Source organism: Squalius cephalus (assembly GCF_949319135.1).
Source record: "Squalius cephalus genome assembly, chromosome: 6".
Classification (NCBI taxonomy): domain Eukaryota; kingdom Metazoa; phylum Chordata; class Actinopteri; order Cypriniformes; family Leuciscidae; genus Squalius; species Squalius cephalus.
The window spans coordinates 40695535-40722019 of record NC_137127.1 but is presented as its reverse complement, the minus strand read 5'-3'; the positions used below and the strand labels follow the sequence as shown (position 1 = coordinate 40722019).

At 38.5% G+C, this 26485-nt stretch overlaps 2 protein-coding genes across 3 annotated transcripts; both read right to left on the bottom strand.

Moving 5' to 3' along the window:
• Nucleotides 1–126: 126 nt before the first annotated feature.
• ccnl1a (cyclin L1a) lies at nucleotides 127–11891 on the bottom strand. The gene is made up of 11 exons (XM_079874410.1): nucleotides 11582–11891; nucleotides 11155–11229; nucleotides 9714–9823; nucleotides 7603–7723; nucleotides 7453–7517; nucleotides 3776–3875; nucleotides 3577–3681; nucleotides 3351–3492; nucleotides 2262–2373; nucleotides 2065–2163; nucleotides 127–1990 (listed from the first exon to the last, which is right to left on the bottom strand). The coding sequence occupies exons 1-11, from the start codon at nucleotides 11822–11824 to the stop codon at nucleotides 1570–1572; spliced, it is 1593 nt and encodes a 530-aa protein (XP_079730536.1). The 5' UTR covers nucleotides 11825–11891; the 3' UTR covers nucleotides 127–1569.
• Nucleotides 11892–13700: 1809 nt separating this feature from the next.
• ankrd67 (ankyrin repeat domain 67) lies at nucleotides 13701–25578 on the bottom strand. Of its 2 annotated transcripts, none has more exons than XM_079874428.1 (5): nucleotides 25384–25578; nucleotides 21546–21769; nucleotides 19741–20293; nucleotides 17008–17304; nucleotides 13701–15223 (listed from the first exon to the last, which is right to left on the bottom strand). In XM_079874428.1, the coding sequence occupies exons 1-5, from the start codon at nucleotides 25459–25461 to the stop codon at nucleotides 15053–15055; spliced, it is 1323 nt and encodes a 440-aa protein (XP_079730554.1). In that variant the 5' UTR covers nucleotides 25462–25578; the 3' UTR covers nucleotides 13701–15052. The 2 variants fall into 2 exon arrangements, with proteins under 2 accessions (XP_079730554.1, XP_079730555.1); XM_079874429.1 differs by having other exon boundaries at nucleotides 21517–21769; nucleotides 25384–25463.
• Between the last annotated feature and the right edge of the window lie 907 nt (nucleotides 25579–26485).

Here is a 26485-nt window from a genome sequence, read left to right as displayed (position 1 = left end):
CGCATTAAAGCCGTTCATTCAAATTAAAATTTATGAAATAAAATTTGAAAATTTGTCTTGGTGTGAACCATAGACTGTAAAAAAGGTGTGAACAGGCTTGTAGTGGTGGATGTTTTTTTTTTTTTTCAGTGACTCTTTACGCCAGAAGATGGCGACCACTGATCTATATAAATGACACTTATATCAGTGGTGGCGATAAAGACCAAGTCATCTAATCATTCACTCAACCGTTAGAGATACAAAAGCCCTAAAATTGTTTAATTACTTTATTGAATTACTACTTTTCTATTTAAAAATTATTACTTACAGTTCTACTCAGAAGAATGTAACACGTAATAAGTTGGTAGGAGAATTTACATCATCATCTACTGTCGGAAATGGGGAATGTGACCAAAAGCAAGGGAATTAAAGGGGTATCTCAGTGGATGAAAAATGAATGACCAGAAAGTTTGATATCAAAAGTAAATCCTGCAACTACACAATTATTAGTGAATGGGACTCACTGTGAATGAGATATTCTGATCACGATTGAGTCATTGAATAAGTTTTTTTTTTTTTTTTTTAAACCCTGCTTAATTCAAGAACAAAACACCAAAACCATATCCTGGTCTTCAGATGCTACCTACATGCAATACACTGAGCAATTGATCAACAAGCCTGACAAAAGTGGACAGACTGAGAAGGTTATTGTACAGTCTGAAGCTGAGCTGTCCTCGTAAGAGGCACCACCAGTGAACAGGAGAAAGTGGCCAGTATGAAGGCATTCTGGTCCCATGTACCAGATAGACCCCCTCAGTTTTCATAGTATTTGTGAATTTGTGTTCCAGACCCCTCCCTCAAACAGAAGATTCACTAGAATGAACAGGTTTCTCCTACATATAAGAGAAAAAACACATGTATGACAAGCTGATATACTAAAATCAATAACATCACAGCTCCAGATATAAGCTGTTTGGGCTGGTGTGATAAATATAATTTTGTGATAACAGGTTTTGCCTTAAAAGTCTCATGGGATTTTAATGATGTCAGAGCAAGACATTTTCAATTCATAAAACCAAGTTCCATAACAGAGTAAAAAACAACAATTGACAGTAGGAATAAGTCACTTTTTATTGAGTAAAAATCAGACATTGAAGACGTGCAGACTAAAAACCAGTGCAACAAAGTCACCATGATCCCAAAAAAAAAGTCTGCATCCAGCTGTAAAAAAATATGATCTATTTTCAGAGTAACCAATTTTCTTCCATCAGCAGAGCATCTTTATTTATTATTCCTATGTCTGTGCAAAGTATCGTTGCCTTTCCTGAAAACAGTTTCCATTTTTCTATGTAACTATTGATTTTCCCACCTTTGCTTTTATAAATCAAAGCATTTCCCATATTACATCAACATTGAACCCATCTTTACACTGTAAATATGTAGTTTCATATCCTTTCAACATTTAAAACTAAAACAGCAAAATAACACAAAAGAAATCAACAAAGTAAAACAGACAACTAGGTCAACGCTGACCACTTAAATCGAACACAAACGCACCCGCAGTCTCGCAGACGTGTAACAAGAAAACACTCAGCGTCTGTGTCGACTGTGGCTTGAATGGCTGCTGCTGTGGTGTTTGCTTTTATGAGAGCGTTCGTACGAGCGCGAGCGTTCCCGCCGGTCGCGGTGATGGCCGCCGCTGCTACGCTCGTGCTTGTGCTTCTTCGCCAGGTCAGAGGCACCTCGATCCCGGTCCCGTTCTCTCTCTCGCTCTCTGTCCCGCTCGCGGGGCTTGCTGGTGGAACGAGAGCGGCTGCGCGACCGTTTCCGTTTGTGGGCGTGTCTGCTGTGCTGGTGCAGATCGTCTGAGCGCTGCTTTGACTTCAAGTGTGGCAGGAGGGGAGACGGAGGGCCGTGGTTGGCGTGTCGCCGTGGTGATTGGCTGCGGCTGTGAGAGCGGCTACGGGAGCGAGAGCTGTAGGTGCCTGAGTGACTGTGCCTGTTATTGTAACTACAGGAAAGACAGCAATTGAGTATAGACACAAAAATCAGAGCATACAGCAGCGCACTGCAAATGGTACTTACTGTCGTCTGGGAGAGCGAGATCTGGACCGGGATCTCGTTCTGGAACGAGAACGACTTGCACTCCTACTGTTCCGACCTAACTTGCTCTCCTTCCTGAGTCTGAGGAAAGAACAAGGAGGATGCTTAATCAGTGCTCTTCAATTAAACTAAACAAGTATCTGATGACAGTCGCATAATTTGTCTGTCAAATAACTCACCCGTTGTGTGGGCTCTTAGAGCCCTGAGTCCGATCTTCTGGTTCTTTCTTCATGGCCTTAAGCGTTTGAGGGTTGGGAGACTTCTCATCTGCCTTCATTATGTTAGGAGAACCTAACAGGAAGCATTAGATTTTTTATAGGTTTACTGTTAACCTTAAACAGACGCCTGTAGACATCTTCAGGCTAGTGAGGTGTGTTTTGAAGGGATTGTTCACATAAATGAAGAGTTCAGATGCAAAAGCCTCAGTTATTTCACTTAAATATACAAGCTTCATAAAAATGATCATTCTAGAAGAAAATTTCAGATGGCACTTAGAGGCATTTGCATCTGAACTCTTCAAATGTTCTGCATTTTGTTGTTTGACTAACATTTATGACACAGACGGTTTATTAGGCAGCTGTCACTTTAAGATCGAATGCACGGATCCAATATATTGAGACATATGAGACATATAAACAACTGTTTATGTAAACCTTGTGTGTATTTGACAGTTTTAGCACAATTTAGTTTACTCACTCGCTGTGTGATAGGCCTTGTGTTCTGGTGTACGTGCTCAGAAAAGCTTATGTCAGAACAGCGTGAGAATAAAAAAAAAACAAAAAAACAAACAAAAAAAAAACTTCAACTGGCAAGGCTTTAAAAAGCATGCAAATAATAAACTTTTGTGATGGCAAACAACTGCAATGCCACACGAGCGTAACCCTACTTGTACATTGTACAGTGTGTTGGGACAGGGGCACCAGAACTGCACCCGATAGAATGTGGCTGTAACATGATACTACGATCTCTCTTTTATTCCCTCGTTTGCGATATAAAATCGTGATATCACACACCCCTACTTAATCCCCTCACACATCACTCGTCGACACGGGAGTCTAATGTTGTTAAGCTCTCCAGTAGTTCAGTTGATCCATCTCCTTCCTTTCAGTTTTGACTGTGAAACAACGGGTGCATGCATAAAGACCAAAGTATACTTTAGGCTTTCCATTTCTTGTATGGAAAAAGAGCAGTTTGGAACAACGACGGTAAACTATGCTTTAAATTAAAGCCGTTAGACTGCACAATAGGTAGAGAAAGTGACAACTTACATGGTTTGGATCCAGGAGAGAATCCGCCCAATATGGAGAGAGCAGGAGTGCCATCTGGATTCAGCCCTTTGGCTTTCAGTTTGGCTTCCTGTAGAGCCACCTTCCTCTTGTCCACTTCCTTCTCCACGAATTCATAATTTGGCTAAAAAACAAAGGAAACAAATCAGAAACAAAGACTAAATATAACACACGAGTGAAGACCTGCTCATTTTAAAACAGGTCTAACCTTTTTTCTGGTGTACAACTTCAGAGTGGTTGTACATATATCTTTGATCTCCTCCTCCGTAGCACCAAACAGCTGGTACCAGAGCGGCCGAGAGGGTAACGATATCTGAAAGAAGGATGGGAAAAGTCAGACATTAACACCACCACATCTCTGAGTAAACCCAAGAAGAGGTGCTGAAGGACAGAGAACGGTTTTGTACCTGTAACACTCGTGCAGCGAGGTAAATGCAGGCACAGGCGATGGTCTCAGCTTCAAATCTCACAAACACATTAGTGCGAAGGCTGTCATTCATGTAGTTCCTGCAACACAGAAGGTGAACCACAAAATTGCAACTTCCCTGCATGGGTTGATAATCCATAACATCATCTTTATGTACGAGATTTGTCACATGATGCAAAAAGACCAAAAATAAATGGAGGCTTGAGCTTAAGTTTGTCCTTTCCCTCTCTGCCTCACGTTCCTCTGTCGTTCTACAGAAGTTTTAAGGCAAGCATGCAGTGTGAATGGGCACACGCACACGTTCAGTGTAGCCATGTGCACATAGACAAGCTCATGGGAGGACATTCGTCAAAAATATAACTGGCTTGCATGCGACATTTCTACAACTTAGAGCTGCACGATTAATCGTTAAAAGATTGCGATCTCGATTCGAAAACCAAAACGAATCGCCTGTGTCTATTAAACCTTTGACAAAAGTCACACCAGAACATTCAAACCTGCGTCTGCGCTGCCGCTGAGCCAGAGAGGGCAGTTGTCATGAACAAACAAGTCTTTTCAACCACACAGTATCGATATTCTGTTATCACAGAACAGGTATAAAAGTTTAGATATAAACATGTCTACGGAAGCAATCAAAATAGAGTAAATCACCTTTTGAAAGTAACATGACGCTTCATTTATTCAAGAGGTTTGATCAAAAAAATGCTGATTCATTCATTAATGTAATCATTAATGTCATTGAATCATTCATCCAAACCAACTTTAAAATAATTCATTCAGATTCATTAAACATTTTAAACAGACTGCAGCAATTAACATTTGTTAGAACCTCTAGTAAACTACATGTCATTGTTTAGCTGTCGGTTTGAAACAGAAGAATTGTGATTCTCAATTTCTCCAGAATCGTGCAGCTCTACTACAACTCCATCTGTTTTTTTCATAATTCCATCTTACATACTCTGCTTAACTTTCCATAAAATAAGCAGGTGACAGTGTAAAATGAAGAGAAACAGGAGCAGCAGGGATGTAGCACTAATGACTGCATGCAACTCATAACAATATACAGCATGCAAAGCGGGCTGAGGAGTTGCCCTGGGAATGGACAAATACACGTCTCCTGTAGTATTAGGACACACGGCTAAATGGAGACTTGCAGACAGACAATCTTTAACTTCAACTCTAGATGACTGCCAGAAATGAGATGCAAAGCTCTCTGAAAAAAGCAAGCAAGCAGATGGATACTATGGGCCCAAAACGCTGTCATTACGAAAAATAAGGGAAAGACTACATTGTTGTGAATTCGGCTGAAATAGAACCACTGTAGATTTTATACTGCAGGCCTTAGAACTAGGGTTGGGTATCATTTGAATTAGCTATTCTAATTCCAAATCTGATTTTGCTTATCGATTCCGATTCTTTTTGATTCCAAAAAAAATGTGTCAAACATTTATGTCCAACATATTTATTCTTTTGGCAAAACATTTTGTTGCAGCTGATTTTCATAAACAAAAATCAGCTGCAAAAAAAAAAAAAATAAAAGAAATACCACAGCAAAAACAACCGATATAAATTTCAAACATTAAGACAAGTAAACTAATAAAATAAGAACAAATAAACAAATTAGCAATAGCACAAATAAATACAACTAAACAGAGTTCAGGTACAGAAATTGTAATCAACTGTAAAATCACACTACATGGTTTGCTTTTTATAAATAAAATATAGATTAATCCTTATTAAAGTTACAAAAGTTATTCAGTCAAGATCAATAAGTGATTTTGTTCTTTGATTAGAGTTAACGAGACTGCAGCAGGTTTATTAGGCTGCTGTCACTTTAAGACCTTATGCAGGATCCAATATGTTTTCTTTCTCAACTGTTTTTGAGAAACAGAATTACGAGAATTTTGACATAATTTTGTGTGCATTTGTGCGTTCAAGCCCAAGACGATGTGCGAGAGCTCAGTATCGCACACTATATGAGATGGCTCTCTGTGTGCGCGTTTTAGATGTGTGTGCAAAGAAAACTGTGCACAGCGCAAGTGCCGAATTGAGCTCTCTTTCGCATCTTCATGCGCTTAAAAATGGATTGAAATCACATTAAAATTTGCAAACAGGAATCGATAAGCGGAATTGAAGCTACTTTTATTACGAGTATCCGATTCTGGACCTTAAGTATCCAATTCCAGAACTGGAACCGATTTTCGATTCCCAACCCTACTTAGAATATCTGATTTATATGAAAATTCTGATCTTCAAACATATTATCACAATAATTTGGTGTGAGGCATATGTCTTACAGGAACTCTCTCCTGCTCAGTCTACGCTTGAACGATAATTGCTTGAAGGAATAGCTCACCCAAAATAAAAAACGTCATTTACTCACCATCATGTCATTCTAAACCCATGAAATTTTCCTCAGTGGAACACACAAAAAAAAAGACAAACGTTCAATGTTCAAGACCTTCCCACCCCATACAGAGGAATAATATGGTGAACAGAGGCTGTCCATCTCCAAAATGAACATAAAAGCATGAAAAAGCATATTGTGCATCATATTACAACTCTTCTGAAGCCATATAATAGCTTTGCGTGTGGAGAAGTGGCTATTCAGCAAAACTCTCATCGCCCAATAGAGGTTTCAATACTATTTACACATATGCATTTTGCATGTTTATAATTGATCAAAATCTGGGGGAAAGAATTACAAAAGGTTTTTTAAATTTATCTTCGATATAAATCTTACAAATTTAAATAAAACTAATTATGTTTATGCAGAAGCAACGTAAGATTAGAGAGGACAGAATTAAGCTTAAATTTCAGTTCAGAAGACTTCGAATAAAGAGAACAATGACCACTTTTTTGCCCTTTTTACATCTTGACAGCCTCTGGACACTATATGCTGTCAATGTATGGAAAAGAGCAACGTGAACATTCTTTAAAATGTATACTTGGCTATTCTATGAAAAATTAAAAAACTAATCATACAGGTTTGAAAAGACATCAGGGTGAATGACAACAATTTTCCTTTTTGGGTGATTTACCCTTTAATTTGGAGTACATTTAGAAAAAAGAAAAAAAAAGTAGTCTACGTATGTACCTAAATCTAATAAGTGAAGTCTAATAATGAAATGCAAATATTCAGGTTTTAAAACTACCTTATAAAGGTGAGAGCAAATAATTAAAAAGAAAGAGAAAACTTGAGACTTGAAGCAAAAACAAAAATACAAATCCTTTTGGACAACCGCAAGAAAACAAGATGCTGATGGCAGCTGGAAAAGGCCCCCTTCAGTGATTCTCGGGCAGAGAGCTCTCACTGGATTGGCTGTCTCGAGAAGGGCAGCCAATGGGGGGAGATTCCTGAGGTCATGTGGTTGGAGGAGCAGAGTTCAGAGGTTCTTTATGACACTTACCATCATGGACTACCCTTTAATCAAAGAGTAGAGAGAAAGGACAGAGTTAAACTAAGCTCTCCATTTTCCTTTAATTACAGCCATGAACAAGAGATTTAAACAGAAGACACACACCAACACACACATGAGCCACGAATACACCAATCCATCAGATGAGGGGACAGAAAAGTTACGTAGGAGGGTTAATTACTGGGCTGGTTACACCGCAGTGTCTAGACATCCAATCCAAGATTGCTGATTTACTCACCATGCTGTCTGGACCAGCGTTTGGTTCTTCTCACATTCAAGGACTTGCAGATACATGACGATTATCTAGAAAACCAACCAAACTGCATGTCAAGTTACTCATTTTGTTTTTCAACAAAACTATTAAGTGCAACAAAAGAAAGTGACATACCTTGTGTGGGTGTTTGACGTGGACGCAGAAGCCCAGCTCCTTCAGCACACGCCGTTCAGCTTTTATCACCTGGTTTTTGGTGTTTATGTAGTTCTGATCAAGTATCAATGGACTTGGACTCCTGATTTATGAAGGAACGAAAGTAAAATGGTTTCCCCATACCCAAATACTATTCAAGACAATGAAAAAGTGCCTTTTGTTTGCTTCATTTTCAATTCAAATCATTCTGTTTCCCTTTCAACCAACTACAGGCAACAGGTCCAGTTTTTTTGACTCCTGTAATTTCAGTTTAAGACTTTTAGTACTGCCACAAGTTACTAGCCAGGAAATGCTCCACCTCTCACCACATCATAGCTTCAACAGAATATATATTAAAAAAAACATAAACGCACTAAGCAATATCACAATAATACACCAACCAGGTCAATCTTGGGAAACAAAAACCTCAACACACAGTATACAAAGTCTCAGCAGAACCATTAAAAAACATACAAGAGACGTGAGCTTTTTATCAAAAACCCTACTTGAAGAACAAGTTCATGACAACATGATAACAAGGCTGAGTCACGATTTGAGAATAGTACGGATGTACTTCAGGGTGTGTAAGGCAATCACGTAAATAACATTGGTCACCTTCACTACGTTCAAAATCTGCAATACAACGGCAAAAAATACTGAGCAACTAAAAGGTGACCATCTAAATGAATTTTATCCTTATTCTCTTTTAGCTATTAAAAACTAAAACTTTCCAGTTGTGATATCAAGAAAAACACATTTAATACTTTACCAAAACCACGTTGTACACCTAAACAATATTATAAATTCAATTATTCAGTACTGGAAAACGAGCCTACATTTTACCAAAATAACAGATTTCGAATTTTTCATTTTCTCTCTCTCGCATTGAAATAGAGAGAAAACTGTTTCTATTTCAATAGTTATCATCTAAATGTTTTCATTTTCACTGACATGACATCCAGACATGCAGAAATATTTCATAAACATTAACACAACATATTTAGTTTCAAGTCACACAATTACATCTGAAATCATAATAATCAAAAAAATCTACACTAAACAACATGGTTAGTGATTTCTAAGGCAAAATGCACACAAAACAGCTCTGACAACCTGATGTCGAAGACTGCTCTTAGGATAACTCAACATTTAATTGTGCATTCTGGACAATAAAGTGTCTAAAACACCCAATCCAAACACAAGACTTATATTACGACGCAAAAACAAAAACAAAAAATAAACACGTTCTCAGTGTGCAACCCTCACAGCTCCTGTCATGTGAACATGTGCAGAGTGAGATATTTCTGTGGAAGCTATGACATGTGCGGTGAGGTGTCTCTTGATAATGAAATGAAAATTTAGATCATCACCTGTGCTGGCAGAGACAATAAGCTTAAACTGAGATACAGGAGTCACCCAGACGCTTCGGACCAGCGGCCAACCTGTCGATCCCCGATATCCCAGTGACCGCTTTCAGACCACTGGCTTCTCCCGGGGGAGGGGGGGAAGCGACACCTCGCTCACTGTTGCCATGCCGACTGCTTCATCTCTACGTACCATTCCACATCACCCAGGCATTGGTAAATGTAGCTGGTCGCTGTTAGTTGGTTGCAAGGGAAAAGAGAATTCAAGTTAATACCGCGTCCTTGATTTCAGATGAACAATTTTTCCTTTTTATTCTCTTTTAATTGTTTGCAGAATTTAGACTAGCCAGTGATTTATGCAACATAGCCCAATTGCCATCATATTCCCTTGATCAAAATTAACCTTTTGAGCCGTTTGAACGTATTTTACTCGTTCAGGTAATATCCTGCTGTTACTACCAATTATGACTGATGACGGAACTGAAAAGCTTTAAAATGGTTTAGAATAAAGCAAACAAAATTAAGACATCATATCAACGACAAACAGAAGTGCACAGGCTACTCACAGTTAACATGTTTAAGTATACCTGAATCATTTACAATCTGAGGTGATGACATTAAATGTTATTGAAAGAAAAATGAATCGGTTAAGGGTGGGAGGTTGGGCGCACAGGTAACGAACAGAGGAAACGGTGTGACAGAAGCCCTGCGAGAGCGAGACATGCTTACCTTTTGCCTCGGAGCTGCCTTAAATGGTGAAACACATTGATGACGTCTCGAATTCGTCGAGGGGCTTCTTCGATCTTTGAAGCCAAGTTCATACAGGCCATGGCAACAATCTAGATAGAGAACAGATGACAGAAAGAGCTGTCAGAAACACTGCTACACAAGAAACCAAGCAGCATACATTAGTTGATAGGCCAATGTACTGATAAATATATCAATTTCAGAAACAATTTCTGCTTTTAAATAATGAATTTGAGCAAATGTTGCATGAAACGCATTTCATTTTGTAAGTGTCAGCAAATGAAAACAGACAACTACACACAAATTATATAGTACCGGTCAAACGTTTGGAAACATTACTATTTTTTATGTTTTTGAAATAAGTCTCTTATGCTCTTCAAGCCTGCATTTATTTAACCCAAAATACAGAAAAAAAAACAGCAATATTGTGAAATCTTACTATAATTTAAAATTATGGTTTACTATTTTAATGTACGTTAAAATATAACTTATTTCGGTGATACAAAGCTGAATTTTCATCAGCTAATACTCCAGTCTTCATTGTGTCACATGATCCTTCAGAAATCATTCTTAAATGCTGATTTGATACTCAGTTATAAAAAGAAAAAAAGCATTTCTTTAATTCATTATCTTTTGTAACAATATACACTACCGTTCAAAAGTTTGGGGCCAGTCATTTTGTTTCTTCATTTTTGTTTTTTGAAAGAAATTAATACTTTTATTCTGCAAGGATGTGGATAAGAATGGATAAAAAGTTATAGTAAAGACTTATACTGTTAGAAAATATTTCTACTTTGAAGAAGCACTGTTCTTTTCAACTTTTATTCATCAATGAATCCTGAAAAAAGTATCACAGGTTCCAAAAAAAATAAAGCAGCACAACTGTTTCCAACATTGACAATAAATCAGCATATTAGAATGATTTCTGAAGGATCATGTGACACTGAAGACTGTAATGGCTAATGAAAATTCAGCTTTATATCACAGAAATAAATTCTATTTTAACGTATATTACAATTATTTTACATTGTAATAATATTTCACAATATTACTGTTTTTCTGTATTTTTGAATAAATGCAGGCTTGATAAGAGACTTCTTTCAAAAACTTTTAAAATAGTAATGTTTCCAAATTTATACATATAAAAAAAAGCTAAATAAATATTAAAATTGTCAACATAGTGAGCTGTCTAACTAGACAGTGTTCCTTTCAAACAGGCCTATGTATGATGCCCAAAAATTACGCCAAGTTAGACAGTTCGTTTGGAAACAAGTCCATTATAATTACCCAGTTATGACGCCAACATAAAAAAAATTGTATACACTATACAATTTGGTTATAATCTGATTGAATGACATTTACAGCAGTTCGAACAACATGGCTGCCATCCGCATTGCTTGTAAATACGGCTTTATTCTCTTACCTCAAAACTGTGTTTCACGAAAGACTTCGAGTAGAAGAAGCGATGAAAAAGCACTTGTCCGGTCGCCATGGCAACCTGAAACAGAAATGCAATTAAAGAAAATTTAATAAACCGCCCTGTTTTGTTTAAAAAGCAACGTCCGCCATTTTGTTTTTGTCTAGCCGACGGACACCGTTCGTGTAGCAGCTAAGACGTACAGAATCCATATTACTGAAAACAGTGTTTAAAAGCTAAACGTATATATATTTTTTTTTTACAAGTCTTTTAAGTCCATGGGAAAGTTTGGCGTGTTTTGTCGAATTAGAGGTGTTTGTTTGATAATGTCACATCGCAATTATTTGACTAATTGTTTATTTCAACTTCCACCATAATATAACAGTTTCACTTAGATTAATAGTTTTGGTACTCCAACAAACATATGAATTACCTGCGGCAGGCGCAGCAGGATTCCGGCGGCCTGGATGAGCTCGCAGCCCAGGATCCGCAGGTCGGTCTCGACGTACAGGTCGAGGCCATCCTGCATAGACGGGGTTGGGGAAAGCTTTTCCTCTGGAATCAAAGAGTTATCGATGGTGAGGAAGACTTCGGAATACACTTTATCCCCTATTAATATGCCTTCGCTATTAGCGGGAGCGTTTGCGGCGGGACCGGTGGCCATCGACGCCTCCATGATCGCTGTCGTCGGTACCTGCCGAGGACGTTAGAATCTAGAAATATTCTCGTAACCCAGAGCGGATAACAGCACTGCATACGGCTGCTTCTGTGAAAGCTCGCTGATTGGTGCAGAGATGTGTGTCATGTGACCAAAACAAACCATCGCTGTCAGACAACTGTTACATTATTCAACGCTGTAACCGACCACATTTCTTTGAAGTACGTTTCTGCGCCCATAGATAGATTAGTAGACACCATTTATTATACACTTTAAATACATTGCTGGTTATGCTGGGATTGTAAGCGTTATTTTTTCGGTAGATTTTTTTTCCACAGCGCCTCCTGCAGTTCATATCTCCACCCTGCAGTAGTGTGTTCCTGTAAATGACACTTGCGCCTCCAGGTGTTTGTATTTTTATAAGGATTGAACGTAGGTCTGACGTAAGTCTGGCTTGACAAACAGCAGATTTGTACACATCCGCGACTCTATTGTAGAGCCGGATAAAATGAGAGATAAAATTTTATTTTATTCACGTATAAAACAAGTAAACACATAAAACACTAGCATAGCGATTTACCCGCATGGTATTTCTACTTTTGCCAACTTATGTGTAGTCTGTAAAATTGAGGTAGCTAGCTGTAAAAAAGTAGCTGTGCTTCGTTTATTTTATCATGGCAATCAGATGCATTCCCTTTGAGAGAATTTAAGTTGTTCTATCTACTTTCATAATTTTTTATTTAAACGTTTCACCAAAAGATATATTTCATTATTTCTCTGGCAGTGGCTATGCTGTTGGTCTTATTAATTTCTTTGTTCTGCTTTTCTTTAATTTTTTATTTATTTTTTTACAATAAAACCTTTCTTTATACTCTAACATTCTTTCATACTCTAAAATCTCTCAAAAATAATAACAAATTGATCTTTCTCACTGACTGTGGTGTCTTTTCAGTACTTTTTTGTATTTTTCCCTTCCTTTTCATGTTATGTATTTTGTACTTCAATGCTGTGTTTTGTTTGTTCTTTGCAATAAAAAAAATTCAGCATAATAGATTTCATAATCTTTTGAGTCTATTCGACATCAACGCATTATGAAAAATAGTAGAAACAGTAGGCTATACTTATCCTTCGGAGAAACTGTTACTGTAATAGGCTATTATGTAATATGTGTATTTTAAGATAGATTTCTGTGTAGTTTAAGATTGCAGCCACTACCCAGTGACTGACTGGATACGGGAAGTACCATGACGCCGATGACAGGAACTGAAATCAGTGTGCAGAACATATCAATCCGCGGGTACGCGTGTGGCTGACGTCATGAGAAAAGACTCACGATAGCAACGATGCTCTAGTTTAAAAAAAAACAACAACAACAAAAAAACGCTCCCCTAGTATTTTTTTCTGGAGCCGTTTTTGGCCAGTATTTACTGGAAAAGAGCATGGTTATTGCTTGAAAAATACAGCATTTCTAACCAGATAAAATAAGTACATTTTAAGTAAACTGCATAATAATCAGCTCCCAAATTGTGCTGCCATCAACGCAATCACATTCACAATCACAATCACAACGCAAAGACACATTCCTTCTGGAAGAATAAGGTGCTATCTACGTCATGTTATAAATTTGTGAATTAAACTTCTCTGAAAGATTTATTTTTCTGTCAGTAACCATGCTGGTGAACTTTTTTTTATTTGTTTTGCATTGCAATTTTTTTATTCACAAGAAAAAATAACTCTTTGCCTAGATTTGTAGTCTTTCTTGCTGAGATTTCATTACAGTGTTGTTTCTTCTTTGCAATAAAAAAAAAAAAAACATTTCACATAAACATTTTAAATTATAATGTGCTGAAATGATACATGCTTTACTAGAAATTGTCACGCCAGCGTCTGAATGTTGAAGATGATTTTATTTCCGTATAGACCCTTAAAAGATAAGTTACTTTGCGTCAAAATACTATAGGCACTACAGTTACAAATGGAGGTTTTATCCATCACCGTCCATCCAAAAAGAAAAAAACGTAAGAATAAACCAAACAATTTCTTCCATCCATGGTCACAGTCAGCATTTTGACAGAAATTATCATGGTAATGTTTTGTTAGGGAAGATCAGGTACAAATACAAGTTCCACGTCTGTTAAGGTAAGGTCACATTAGGTCACGGGCACAAAGGTCAGAGCTCTGACAGAAGTCACTATCAATTTCAAACCAAGCAGATTTCTGTTGGTCAACATGTGAATTTGCAGGACCAACTTGAACTCGAGCGAAATCTGCAAGAGGGAAATATTTTGCCCTCAAGCTAAATTCCTATAAAAATGACTCCGTTTCGACCACAAATATTTGTCGAACAACAGTAAATGTGACCACGCTTTTACACAACATTTAAACTCTCTTGGAATGCCACTTATCCAATCAAACCAGTGGACTGCTGTTGTATAAGGCCCGTTCACACTACAAAGATAACTATAACAATAACTATATCAGCACCACCAATGCATGATAACGTTCTGTTTATCATTAGCATGTGCTGCAGTTATGTCGTCTGCCGATTTAAATGCTCGAGCTCAGGTGGATTCTGATTGGCTGTCAACAGAGTGCTGCAGGATGACATTTTTTTGTAGGCCAACCATCACCAAGTCAGCATCACCCTGGTTCCCAAATCCCAATATTATTATTGCATAATATATAACTCTGGATTACTGCAGAATATAAGATCTGTGACTGACAAACGTTTATCATTCTTACGAGTTTTCTTCATCATGATAATCTTCACAAATTAACACAACTTGAATTTTGAAGCCTAAAAACAATCGTCAGAAGTAAAAAGGTAAAAGCAGGCTTTAAAAACGAACTAAACAATAATCCCAAGACTTCAAAGTACCATCATTTGTATCGTTCATCAGCTGGAAAAAAAATGTTTTCAAAGTGATTCCATAGTATTGTTATAGTTGTGGTGTGGAACTAGAAAGATTATTTATGGCCTGGTTTCACAGACAGGGCTCAGATTAAGCCAGGATTAGGCATTAGTTCAATTAGGACATTTAATTATGAACGTGCCTTAGAAAATCAACATTACTGGTGTGCATCTTGAGACAAAACAATGGATCTGACATATTTTATGATATGTCAGTTCAAGTTGCTTTCAGATAAAACAGCTCAAACATGTATTTTAGTCTGGGACTAGGGGGGTATATTTATCATTATAGTTGTCTTCTGTGTGATCAGGCCCTAATTCACTGTTTTTTTCTTCTATCTCTGCACACCGTCCTGAACTCGATCGCTCATCCTGGCAGTCTGGTGTTGCTGAAGGAGCTGGACGATGCCTATCTGCTTGTGTGTTCTTGCGACGTCCTCTGCTGTCTCTCTCCAGCTGCTCCTTACAGCAGGATCAGCACCTTTGTCTAGCAGAACCTTGAAGACCTGTGGATTGAATCACAAGCGTTCTGAGAAAGTAAAGACACAGGTAAACATTCATAAAGACATTTATATAATACAAAGAGCAGAACATCCCATAGGAAAGCGAAATCACAGATGAGCAACTTTTCAGTTAATGCATTTTCACTGATCAGATAGCTATCTGATTTGTTAAAATTGTTTTATTTACACCTGGCCACATAAATGTGTCTCCGCAAAACAAATATAAATCCGATTCTCAATTTAACGGAGTTCATGCCACTAAAAGCCACAGATATGCCGCATATAATATGCGGTGAAATTTATTATCAGCTTATTTCAAGATGCGTCAACATGGGCTTATCATTTTTAATGCAATTGACTCAGTGTTGAGTTGAGTTTTCAGATGTGACGCAGTACGTTGAATTTCATTTGTGGCAGTTTGCGGGTCTGCTTGTTAGAAAAAGATGCTCAGCTATTCATCTCTGGCAGGCCATATCTGTGGCAATGTTGCAGTAGTGCTGTCATATTTGGTTTTTATTAGGTTTATTTCTTGTTTCTTGTTTTGTAGTCCTTTTGGTTTCCCTCGTTACTCCCTCATCATTTGCACCTGTGTCTTGTTATCTAGTTTCCCCTGTGTACATAAGCCATAGTGTTTGCTGTTTACTTTGTCAGCTGTTTCTCATGTGTTACAACCAGGGGCCTCCTGAAGTGGTTTGAGTGATTGGTTTTAAATCCGTCTCGAAAGCATTTTGGGGAGCATTTACAACTGTGCTGCATACTGTAACACTGAATACTGAAATTGAAACTTACTTTGTGACCGTTAAAGTCCCCCTGTGGTGAAAATCCAGCTTTTAATGTTGTTTATATGTCTATGTGTTGTTTTTAAAATGCTTTAAGACAAACCATGTGCAAATTCATAAGTCAACGCCATTGCTGAGTATTTTCTCCTTAAAACTGCAGTGAACCAAAAGACAGTCTCAAAAACGCGGTTTGAAATCGCTGGTGTTTCTGGCGTCACAAACTACCTTGTAACCAATCACGACTACATGTGATCGTCAACGAGGGGATCTCTGAGCTGGTGCGAGTGAGTGGAGGCAGGGCTAATTTGCATAGATACTGCGTATACTAAATGAGGCAAGTGACATTCAAGCTATTTTAAGGCATGAAGAATTTTTTTTCAAGGATTTTTTTTTAAAATATGTAATTTTGGTGATCAAAGATGAGATTTAAGGGATACAATTATTGATTACATCGGGACTTTAAAAAATATGTTCTATATAGTATGAATGCGTGTAGTATGAATAAAATTGGGAGGTACATCCACCATGTATGTAACTCACGGCGTCAGTTGAGTCGCTTTACCTCCATTCACAAATCCTCTCCCGTGGCCTCATGGGATAGTAAAGTGTCCATCGAATGTGCACTTCAGAATCTCGCCGGAAGTAGTAAGTCATCCTGGTACTTTTCACCTGTTTTATGAATACTATGAATTCGGCCATACTACTCAGCTCACATACTGTTTTTCACCTACTATATAGTATGGAAATAGGCATATTTGGACGCAGCGCTGGTCTTTTCACAAACTGATAGCTATCAGAGAAAATGCATGAAGTAACCAAGTGTAAGTAGGCCCTAAATTGTTTCTTCTAGAGACCACTAATAATAAATGGAGAGCAAACAGAGACTTTTACTCTCCTGCTTATATATATATATATATATATATATATAGAGAGAGAGAGAGAGAGAGAGAGAGAGAGAGAGAGAGAGAGAGAGAGAGAGAGAGAGAGAGAGAGAGAGAATCAACACACCTTGCAGTGACCCCTCTCTGAGGCCAGGTGCAAAGGTGTCTGTCCGAGCCTCTCCACAGCATTCACGTCTGCCCCGTAATGCAGCAACAGTTTGGCGGCCTCAACATTATCCCTGAGTGCTGAGTAGTGCAGTGGTGTCATTTTGAGGTTGTCCCTGTCCTCAAGTCCTGCTCCGTTCAGAATCAACAAGTGCACTACAGCCCTGGAGCCACTGCGGGAAGCCAGATGCAGCGGAGACGCCACATCTCCATCCCTGACATCAACCTTGGCCCCTCCTGATAACAGCTGCTGGAGGATCTATGGGGAAGGAGAAGATATGGATTAGAAGAGAGAGAAGAGGGATGATGGAAAGTAGAGAGTGAAAGAAAGATCAAATGGTGCTAAGCAGACAGGAACTGTACACTGCCCTTCACCCACACATACGCCATCTGTTTCACTGCACGCGGTTGGCGTGACTCTGAAAGCATTCAGCCAAAAGGGCAGAGAGACCTTGAATTCAGTCTTGGCAATGCCAGGTTTGCTGCGGTAATAGGGATGATTGGAAACAAATGCATTTAGGTGTTTATAGGACACTTCATGTAGACATGAGTTTTTTAGCGAGAACATTTATCACTCAATGATCACACGTTGGATAGCATAACATTATTTCATCACTCCTGTTATAAAGTAACTGTTACACTGCTACTTTTATTTAAATAGCATTTAAAAAAGAGTCCAACTTGCCAATTTTCCAGCCAGAAAACTTATTTTACAGTCTCTAGTTCAAGGTTACATTTACATATAGTCGGATTGGATATAGTATAAATTATACGCATTTGGTGTGCTGTCCGAGGAGAGGGCTCCGAGCTCAGAATTTGGACTGAACACAGAACACCTCTACCACTCCCACCCCCCACCCCATCCCTGGCTGGGATAGGAATAAACAAGAGTGAGAAGTTGGGGTAGAGGAGGGATGGTGGAAAAATGTTCATGAAACAGAAGTAAGTCGAATCTATATTTAAGCCTCCTCTAATGGCGGTCGGGTAGATTATCTGGATGTACTCCTCCTGAACTTTGTTAATAAAACATAAAAAAAATGTGAAAACAGTTGGTAGATTTGATGTTTTGCCCAACTATGTTTTGGGAAGGGAGGTATTTTCAGTTGTATATGTCTGTAACTATTCTAAATTAAATTAATAAAAAGTAGCAATATTTCATTGAATAAGCTTATTAACTCAAAGGCGACACTACCCACAATCAGTCCACTGACCATCTGATAGATATTGTACTCTGGAAAAGGTTTGTAAAAACTAAAGCTCCAGTCGTATTGCTAGAACACTATAGAACTTCTTCAACCTTAAACCTTGTTTAAAATGTACCAGGTTGATATTATGAGAGTTTCTGAGGAAAAGCTAGTTCCTTGTCAGGTTAAGGAAATCAAATCTTTGATAGATAGTAAAATACTAATATATATATATATTTTTTTTTTTTTCTTAGTTATGTCTGTTTTTTTCCCCACAACAATCTATTATTGGAGTATAATCCATTTTATATTTTTTAAGATCCTAAACCCCCTAAACCAAACTTTATGGCCTTGTTTTAACAGACAGGGTTTAGATTAATCCAGGATTATGCCTTAGTTCAATTTGGACATTTAAGTAGCTTTTATAAATGTGTCATAGAAAAAGAAAAAACATTACTGGTGTGCATATTGAGACAAAACAATGCCATTGGCACTGACATACATTTACATTGGCACTGACATACAGTAGTCAACATCTGAAGTGGATCAAAAAAGTTCATCAAAGTTGTCCTAAGACAAGAACAGGTATTGTTCAAAATTCGTGTATAACTTTGATGAAAGGTTTTGATCCACTTCAAATGTTGACTACTGTATTTTAAGATCTGTCAGTGCAAGTTGCTTTCAGTTTAAACAGCCTAAACATGCATTTTAGTCTGGGACTAGGCTTAAACCTTGTCTGTGAAACCAGGGGTAAATGCTGGTATAGTTTCAAAGTTTCAAAAAGATGTAGTGCAGGATTTGGTTCTATGCATCGGTTGTTGATTGGATTTTAAGATGTGGGCACTCAAAATTAGAGACAAATTAACGCAAACTTGCAGGGGTGGGGTTTAAGTCGACTAAACGATTAGAGAATTCTGCCATTTGTCTCCAGAGAGAAGTCTGTCATTTTCACCGGAAGATCCAGTTGTGAATATTTAGACCTGTTTACACCTGGCATTAAAATGTGTTTTTGTCAAAATGATCACAAGTGGACAATATTAAAGGAAAAGTTCACTTAAAAATGAAAATTCTGCACCAAAACAATAGATTCCAACTTCGCTATGTTGTGCCAAAACACATGGATTATGATTGAAATAGTCGTTACCATTCATATCCTTTCCATTTTCTCCCTTCCCAGCTTGCTTGTAAGCAGCGTAATGGCTTCATTCATTCATTCAATAATATTTGTGCGGTGCACTCATGTGAAAGTGATGTAGAGTATGACGAAAGAAGAGAGGATCAGAACACAAGTGGTCACAGGAGACGCATTTAGGTGTAAACGGTAATGCGTTTTGGCTGAAAACGTATCACTGAAATACCAGGTGTAAATAGGGCCTTTGACACATTATGAGGTCAAAACATTTTTAAAAATAAAACATATACATGGATAGATTTTTTAAAAATAGCATCCATTTAGAAAATAGATAGGGTGGATTTTATTTAATGACGACTTCAAACCCATAGTCAATCACCTTCTTGTCTCCAGAGTAGGCACAAAGGTGCAAGGCTGTGCGCCCATTAGGACCCCTCATATTGGCATCTGCGCCTCGGTGCAACAGCAGTCTCACCCCCGCCTCATTCCCAGTCAACACCGCCAGCTGCAGAGGGCTCATGCCCACACCTTTTCCTCCCTCCACATCTGCCCCATTATCTAGCAGGAGCTCCGCCACGTCCCCCCAGCCTCCAAAAATTGCCCAATGCAAGGGTGTCCACTTATGAAAGTCCTGGGCGTTCGGTGAGGCCAAGTGCTGGAGCAAAACCCGTGCCGTGCACAGGTATCCGCTGGCTGCAGCCAGGTGAAGGGGCGTCTGGCCAGAGCAGGACCTTTCTGAATGTGATGCCCCCTTCTGGAGGAGAAAGGCTGTGGTCTCGGGGTTTCCTCCGCTGCAAGAGCGGTGCAGGGGAGTGCAGTTGAAGAAGTCTTGGCTATTTACCTCCACCTGGCCAGTTTGCAACAGGAACTTGATCAGCATGAGATGACCCTTGAAAGAGGCGTGGTGGACAGCTGTCCAACCATGCGGGTCCCTGGAAGTACAAATGGCCCAGTCAGTGATTTATTTTGGGATTAACACAACACTCTTTTGCTTGGCATTAGATGTTACTATTTTTAACCTGTTACCTTCTGTTATTTACATCTGACACTGTAATACTACTAATTTAAAAGGGATATATGGGAAGTGAAAATAAAAAAAAAAAACATATCACAAATACTGTGATTATTGTGTCATGGCTTGTTAGGACAAAAACATGGAATAGATAGATTTTATTGTTTCTTGCAATGATGTAAGCTACAAAATAAGATTAACTAAACAACAGAGTTTCTAGTTACACCAAGCGCAAATAGCTTGCTTTGCTGGCATAGACTATTTACACTAACTCCACCCACCATTGACTGATTTAACCAGACAAAATTGCAAAAGTGTAGGCGAGGGCTTTAGGGACAGGTACAAGTAATGTCCCAAAAAGGCAGCATTCATCTATAATTTTAATAAATATAATCATATACACTGAATTTGCTGTTTTATTAAATTCTTACAAAAGCTACCTCCGAAAATCCCCCGTCTCTCTGAGGTCTCTCTCACTTGAATATTAGCAATTGGACTACAAATCCCAGAACTCACCTGAATTGATTGCACACACACCTGAGCACACTAGGCTCAGTGAGAAGTCTTGGCTGAATCCGAAATCGCCCCCTAATCCCTCAATCACTATTCCCTACGTTGGTCCACTAATACAGATCCCTTGAAGAGGTGAATGAAAACGAGTGAGTGAATTCGGACAGCCGTTGAGCGAACATCAGCTGTACACTCGTTATTGTGGTGCAATGTGGGATAGAAAGAGTGCACTCGATAATGTTCACTATGGTTTTGGACACCACTACAAATGGTTTCCCCTCAAATAATACCCTATTTGAGGGTATAGGGGGCGATTTCGGATTCGCCCCTTGTTTTGCCACGGCTAAAATTTATGAGCGTTTTCTCCCACGATTGTCTTGCCTGGTTTTGACTCCCCCTCTTTTTTTCTTTTCTTTTTATAATCATGACTCTTGCCTTGAGTCAAGGCCTTTTGAGGCCTTTTGACCCCGTCTTGCTCATCTGGATATTGTATTTGTCTGTCTGCTGCCTGTCCAGGCTACCAGGCTAAAGGTGTAGCCAAAAATAACATTTGGAATGACATTTGGAAGAGAAGATGATGGCAAAATTGAAAATGTTGGATGAATTGTTCGCTTAAGTTTATAGCTCACTAACTGGCAGTTAGCAGGCACCCCATGTCCCACCATGGCCCTGACTTGCTCCAGACAACCCTGCCAAGCAGCATAGTGCAGCCTCCGTTCATCCAAGAGAGAGTGCCTGGGTTTGGGTCGACGGTGGATCCTCCACTGTCTTGTTCCCGCAGCTGTCCGGAACTTCCTCTCCACAGACACCATGGACACGGAGTCATGGAGCTCCAACCATCTCCAGTACACCTCTGGGCCTGCGTTGGCCATGGCAGGAGGGTAGCCTGTGGAGAAAGGTTGTTAGTAAGACTTTACTGATTTGAATTATTATACTGAACTAAAAGAATATGGACAGTTGTACGGATTAGTTTCTGGCTAACTATACAATAATTCCACCAGGGGGTGGTAAAAGTTTACAGCAGTTAGAAGATTCTCAGCCTGTTTTGTTACATCACTAAATTGGACCGTTTCTGACCTACATCTAAAGCGTGATAGATTTCAAGTTTGAGTAAATCACTGGAGCGGTTGCGTAACCAATAAAGTCATTGTCTCTATTGCTCCAAAAATTCTACATTGATCTTCCAGTGAATGTTTTCAAAGACTCTTCTGATCTGTATTTCTGCTGTAATTCCATCTAGAGACACAGTTGTCATGGTAACACCGGCTGCAATTACTATTTTAGAGGTTTCCATTAACTTTCCTGGCAGCCTGTCTTGTAGAGGAGAAGCAAAACAGGGAAAGACATTTTTTTAATAAACATTATGTAAAGCTCCAGATCATGTACGGTGCTGGTCAAAATTATTTGCCCCCTTGGTAACTATGATCAAAGATGGCTGTAAAAAATAAATCTGCATTGTTTATCCTTTTGATATTTTATTTAAAAAAAAAAAAACTGCAAAAATCTAACCTTTTATTGAAGTAAAAGAATTGAAAGTGGGGGGAAAATCACATTATGAAATAAATGTTTTTCTCCAAAACACGTTGGGAACATTTATTTGCCCCCTTTATTAAATACTTTTTGGAATCTCCTTTTTCCAAGATAACAGCTCTGAGTCTTCTAATGCCTGATGAGTTTGGAGAACACCTGACAAGAGATCAGAGACCATTCCTCCATATCACTGGAGACACTTCACATCTCTCCAGATTCTTCAGATTCCCAGATCCATGTTGGCGCTTCTTCTCTTCAGTTCAGCCTACTCATTTTCTATAGGGTTCAGGTCTGGGGACTGGGATGGCCATTGCTGATGCTTGGTTTTGTGCTCAGTGACTCATTTTTGTTTTGATTTTGATGTTTGTTTTTGGATCACTGTCCTGTTGGAAGATCCTACAGATCCATCACTTTACACATGGGGTACTTTTTTTATCCCTGTATGAACCAACCCATATTAAGTGTTTGCTGCCATTAAGCTCTCTTTTTTTTTTTTTTTTTTTTCATCTGACCATAGAACGTTTGAAAAGTAACTGGAACTTCAAACGGGATGGGTTCTATGGACAGATGAAACAAAACAAACAAACAAACAAAAAAAAGCTTTTTTGCCAGCAAACACTTAAGATGGGTTTGGTTCATACAGGGATAAAAAAGTACCCCATGTGTAAAACCGTTTTTTAGAATGCAGTCTCATGCGCGAGACGCGAGCGCAGCAGTCAAACATGTCCGTGTAGCGCTTGTTTACATTGAAAAACAATGGAAAAGTAGCGCAGTGGAATGGAAAAACGCATTCTGTGTAAATGGCCCTTTGGTGTGTCTTCAGGAACAGGGTTTGGGAAATAAGTTAATAGGGTTAATAATTCTATGTGTTAGGGTTACTAAATTAGTAGGGTATGTTTACACGACAACGATGTACTAAAAGGTGAACGTGATTTCACCAAGTACCACATGTTCCTGGATCAACATCTTTGTTGATCCTGGAACAACTTTCCAATCAACCCCTCAGATTTGAGGGACAAGTTTACAGTTTATGTCAAGTTTAGGCTTAGAACCAGGGTGAGGTGCTTCACCATCAGTGTTATTCACCTATAATTTCCCTCTGATTTTAGGGAAAAGTTATGGGTAGGGTTAGGTTTAGGGGTAGGGATAGGGTAAGGACTAAATTTTGGGACAGGAATGTTATTCCAGGATCAACAAAATATGCTGATCCAGGAACATGTCTTACTTGGCAAAATCGCGGTGGCCTGTACTAAAAACAGAAATGCATGTGCATTTTTCGCGCATGTGCATTTTTGTGCATTTACAGACGTCAACGTTGTCAAAACAATCCACGTTCACACGGATCTACGAAAACGATTAAAAACGCTGTGTTATGAATGCCAGGTTAGTAGTTTGGTGATGTCACTTTGTGAAGAAACACTACGCACCTTTAGACTGAACACGTGATACTAATGATGTCACCGTGTTAACAAATTCACGTTTAGTAGTTTACACGGAGACGATAACGGTATCGTCAGAGATTGATTGTCGTATTATTGGGAGATGTCTGTGGCTCTTACCATTGGAGAAAGCGCAACGGCTAACTTGGATCACATGTGCCTTGATAACCAATCACAATACAGCCTCGATGTCATTAAATTTCATTAAGAGTTGTGCGACAGTCAATCGCTGATTGCGGATACCATAGAAATTAATGAGAAGTGCCCAACTGAATCATACCTGTCGCGCAACTTCACCTGTCCGTGACTTCTCTTATAAAACAGCATTTTTTCCGGTGTAAATTCTACAAATAGATCAATCCAAAACTATTGTTTAAGAGCAAACATGTTGAAGATTAGCCGTTGGGCTGTCGATTTATTAAGCTATTTCCTCACAAAAACGGTTTTATTTAGTGTGGTGAAGCCTCTCATCCACTGACATCCATTAAAAAAAACAGCCTCTTGTCTCCTTCCCTGTACCGCAGCGTTACGTGTTAAAAGTGTTACGCTTTTTTTGGCTGAGGTTGCAGGCTTGTCTCTAGTGGCTTTAGTATCGTTTTCAAAAACTTGCACGTTGAAACTCGTTTTCAAAAGTTTCCGTTTTCAAGCCCCTTAAAATGCCATTGTTGTTTAAATGAAAAGACAAAACGCATAAAAAGTTTTGGTAACACTTTACTTTAGGGTCTAATTCTCACTGTTAACAAGTTGCTTTTTAGCATGCATATTACTAGGATATTGACTGTTTATTAGTACTTATAAAGCACATATTAATGCCTTATTCTGCATGACCACATCCCTTAATACCAGATACCTAAACTTAACAATTACCTTACAATTAGGAGTTTATTGAGGCAAAAGTCATTTAGTTAATAGTGAGAATTGGACCCTAAACTAAAGTGTGACCAAAGTTTTCTGTTTTTTTTGGTCCATCTACTAGAATATTCTTTGGAACATGAGGGTGAGTAAAGGTTGACAGAATTTCTGAAGAACTATGCCATTGTGCTGTATGTGTGATAAGAGATTTAAAAGACGACACTTTTTAGTGTTATCCTCAGTGTGAATGCGTGTTCCAAGCCAAGCTGTGAGCCACTGGAGATCTGGAGGCGTACGGCCTGTCATGTCGTGGGAGTTTGGGATTATGTGGGCGGACAACTGGCTCCTGCCCTTGCCTCCTGCCTTGCTATTTATCAAAGCAAAATATCATTACAAAACACGTAACTGCACATATACAATGCTGCTGAGGAAGATTTACAATTAAATCAAGTGAGATAATGCTATTTTGTTGAATTTCCAGTGAAATGATTTGAACAGTTCATATTTCACAGTGATGACTATTAAACTTGTATTTGGCACCGCAAACAATTATCACTCCATAAGTTCACATCATTTCTTGGGGATTCAAATTAGCAGTCACACAAATACACATTACCAGAGATGAGCGTATGAATTTGCAGATCCATCGAACTCACTGGAAACAAGACAGAGAAGTTACCTGCGAGTGCCAGTTACTCCATGACGTCTTGCTTCTCTCCACTGTGCTGTTGAACAGATCTCTCAGGGTGTCATACATGTAAATCCGGTCTTTCCACCCCCTCTGATATTGTTCATCAAGTGTTTTATGTTCATCTGAGGTTGCTATGGTGAGAATGGGCTTTTAGAGCACTGTTATTGTATGATGGCACAGAACAGATAGAGAGAGAGAGAGAGAGAGAGAGAGAGAGAGGTTTGAGACTGCGCATGCCTGATGGTTATTTTGGCACAATTACATTTAAAATGTGTGCAATTGTCTCTTCTTTTTACTTTATCATATGTAAAACACAAATACATTTACCATTGTATTTGAAATATGCTAAATCAACTCGTTTTCTTTTCAAAAATTCAGTGCTTTTCTGTTTAAATTCAAAAACACCATTGGGTTTCCATTAGGGTTGTGCACCATGCAGAAATGAAAGGCGGTAGCAAATAGAATGCAGAATTGAATTGAAATTTGATTTGAAGGAAGCAGAATTTAAGTAGAATGAAATTCAAAAAAATAAGCGTAACATTTTAATGGCTAAATTAAATGGCTGTTAAAGGGATAGTTCGGCCAAAAATGATATTTAACCCATGATTTACTCACCCTCAAGCCGTTCGAGATGTATATGTCAATCATTTTTCAGACGAACACATTTTCAGCTTGAACGGCTTGAGGGTGAGTAAATCATGGGTTAAATATCATTTTTGGCCGAACTATCCCTTTAATTGTTCGGATAGTATTGTACTTCATAAGACATTCTACATATCAGGGAATAAATTAGTGTATTTTTGCATAATTAATGATGTAATGAATTATCCATGGTTTCACACGACGAACTAATGAAATTCCTGTGACAGAGTGTAGAATTTCAGGAAATTATAATTCAATTAATTCCTGTTGTTTGTGGCAAGTTCAATTTAAAATCGCACTCATGAAATGAAAGAGAGCCAATTTGCAAATTATGATAAAATGTCATAAATATTTGAAAAAATAATGTCTCTAGACATTGTAACGAATTTGTCATTGTCAGAGAAGCATTATTTAAGACTTCCTCTTGCTCAGTGGAATTCATGTGTAA

Excerpts from the sequence above, each read along its gene's own strand:
- ankrd67 (XM_079874428.1), bottom strand. The coding sequence starts at position 25,461 with ATGTATGACACCCTGAGAGATCTGTTCAACAGCACAGTGGAGAGAAGC. Across the intron at positions 21,770-25,383 it reads GGAGTAACTGGCACTCGCAG|GCTACCCTCCTGCCATGGCC; the intron begins GTAACTTCTCTG and ends CTTTCTCCACAG. Across the intron at positions 15,224-17,007 it reads CAGAGAGGGGTCACTGCAAG|GTCTTCAAGGTTCTGCTAGA; the intron begins GTGTGTTGATTC and ends TTCAATCCACAG.
- ccnl1a (XM_079874410.1), bottom strand. The coding sequence starts at position 11,824 with ATGGAGGCGTCGATGGCCACCGGTCCCGCCGCAAACGCTCCCGCTAAT. Across the intron at positions 7,518-7,602 it reads ACGTCAAACACCCACACAAG|ATAATCGTCATGTATCTGCA; the intron begins GTATGTCACTTT and ends TTGGTTTTCTAG. Across the intron at positions 3,876-7,452 it reads ACGCTGGTCCAGACAGCATG|GAACTACATGAATGACAGCC; the intron begins GTGAGTAAATCA and ends TCTGTGTTGCAG.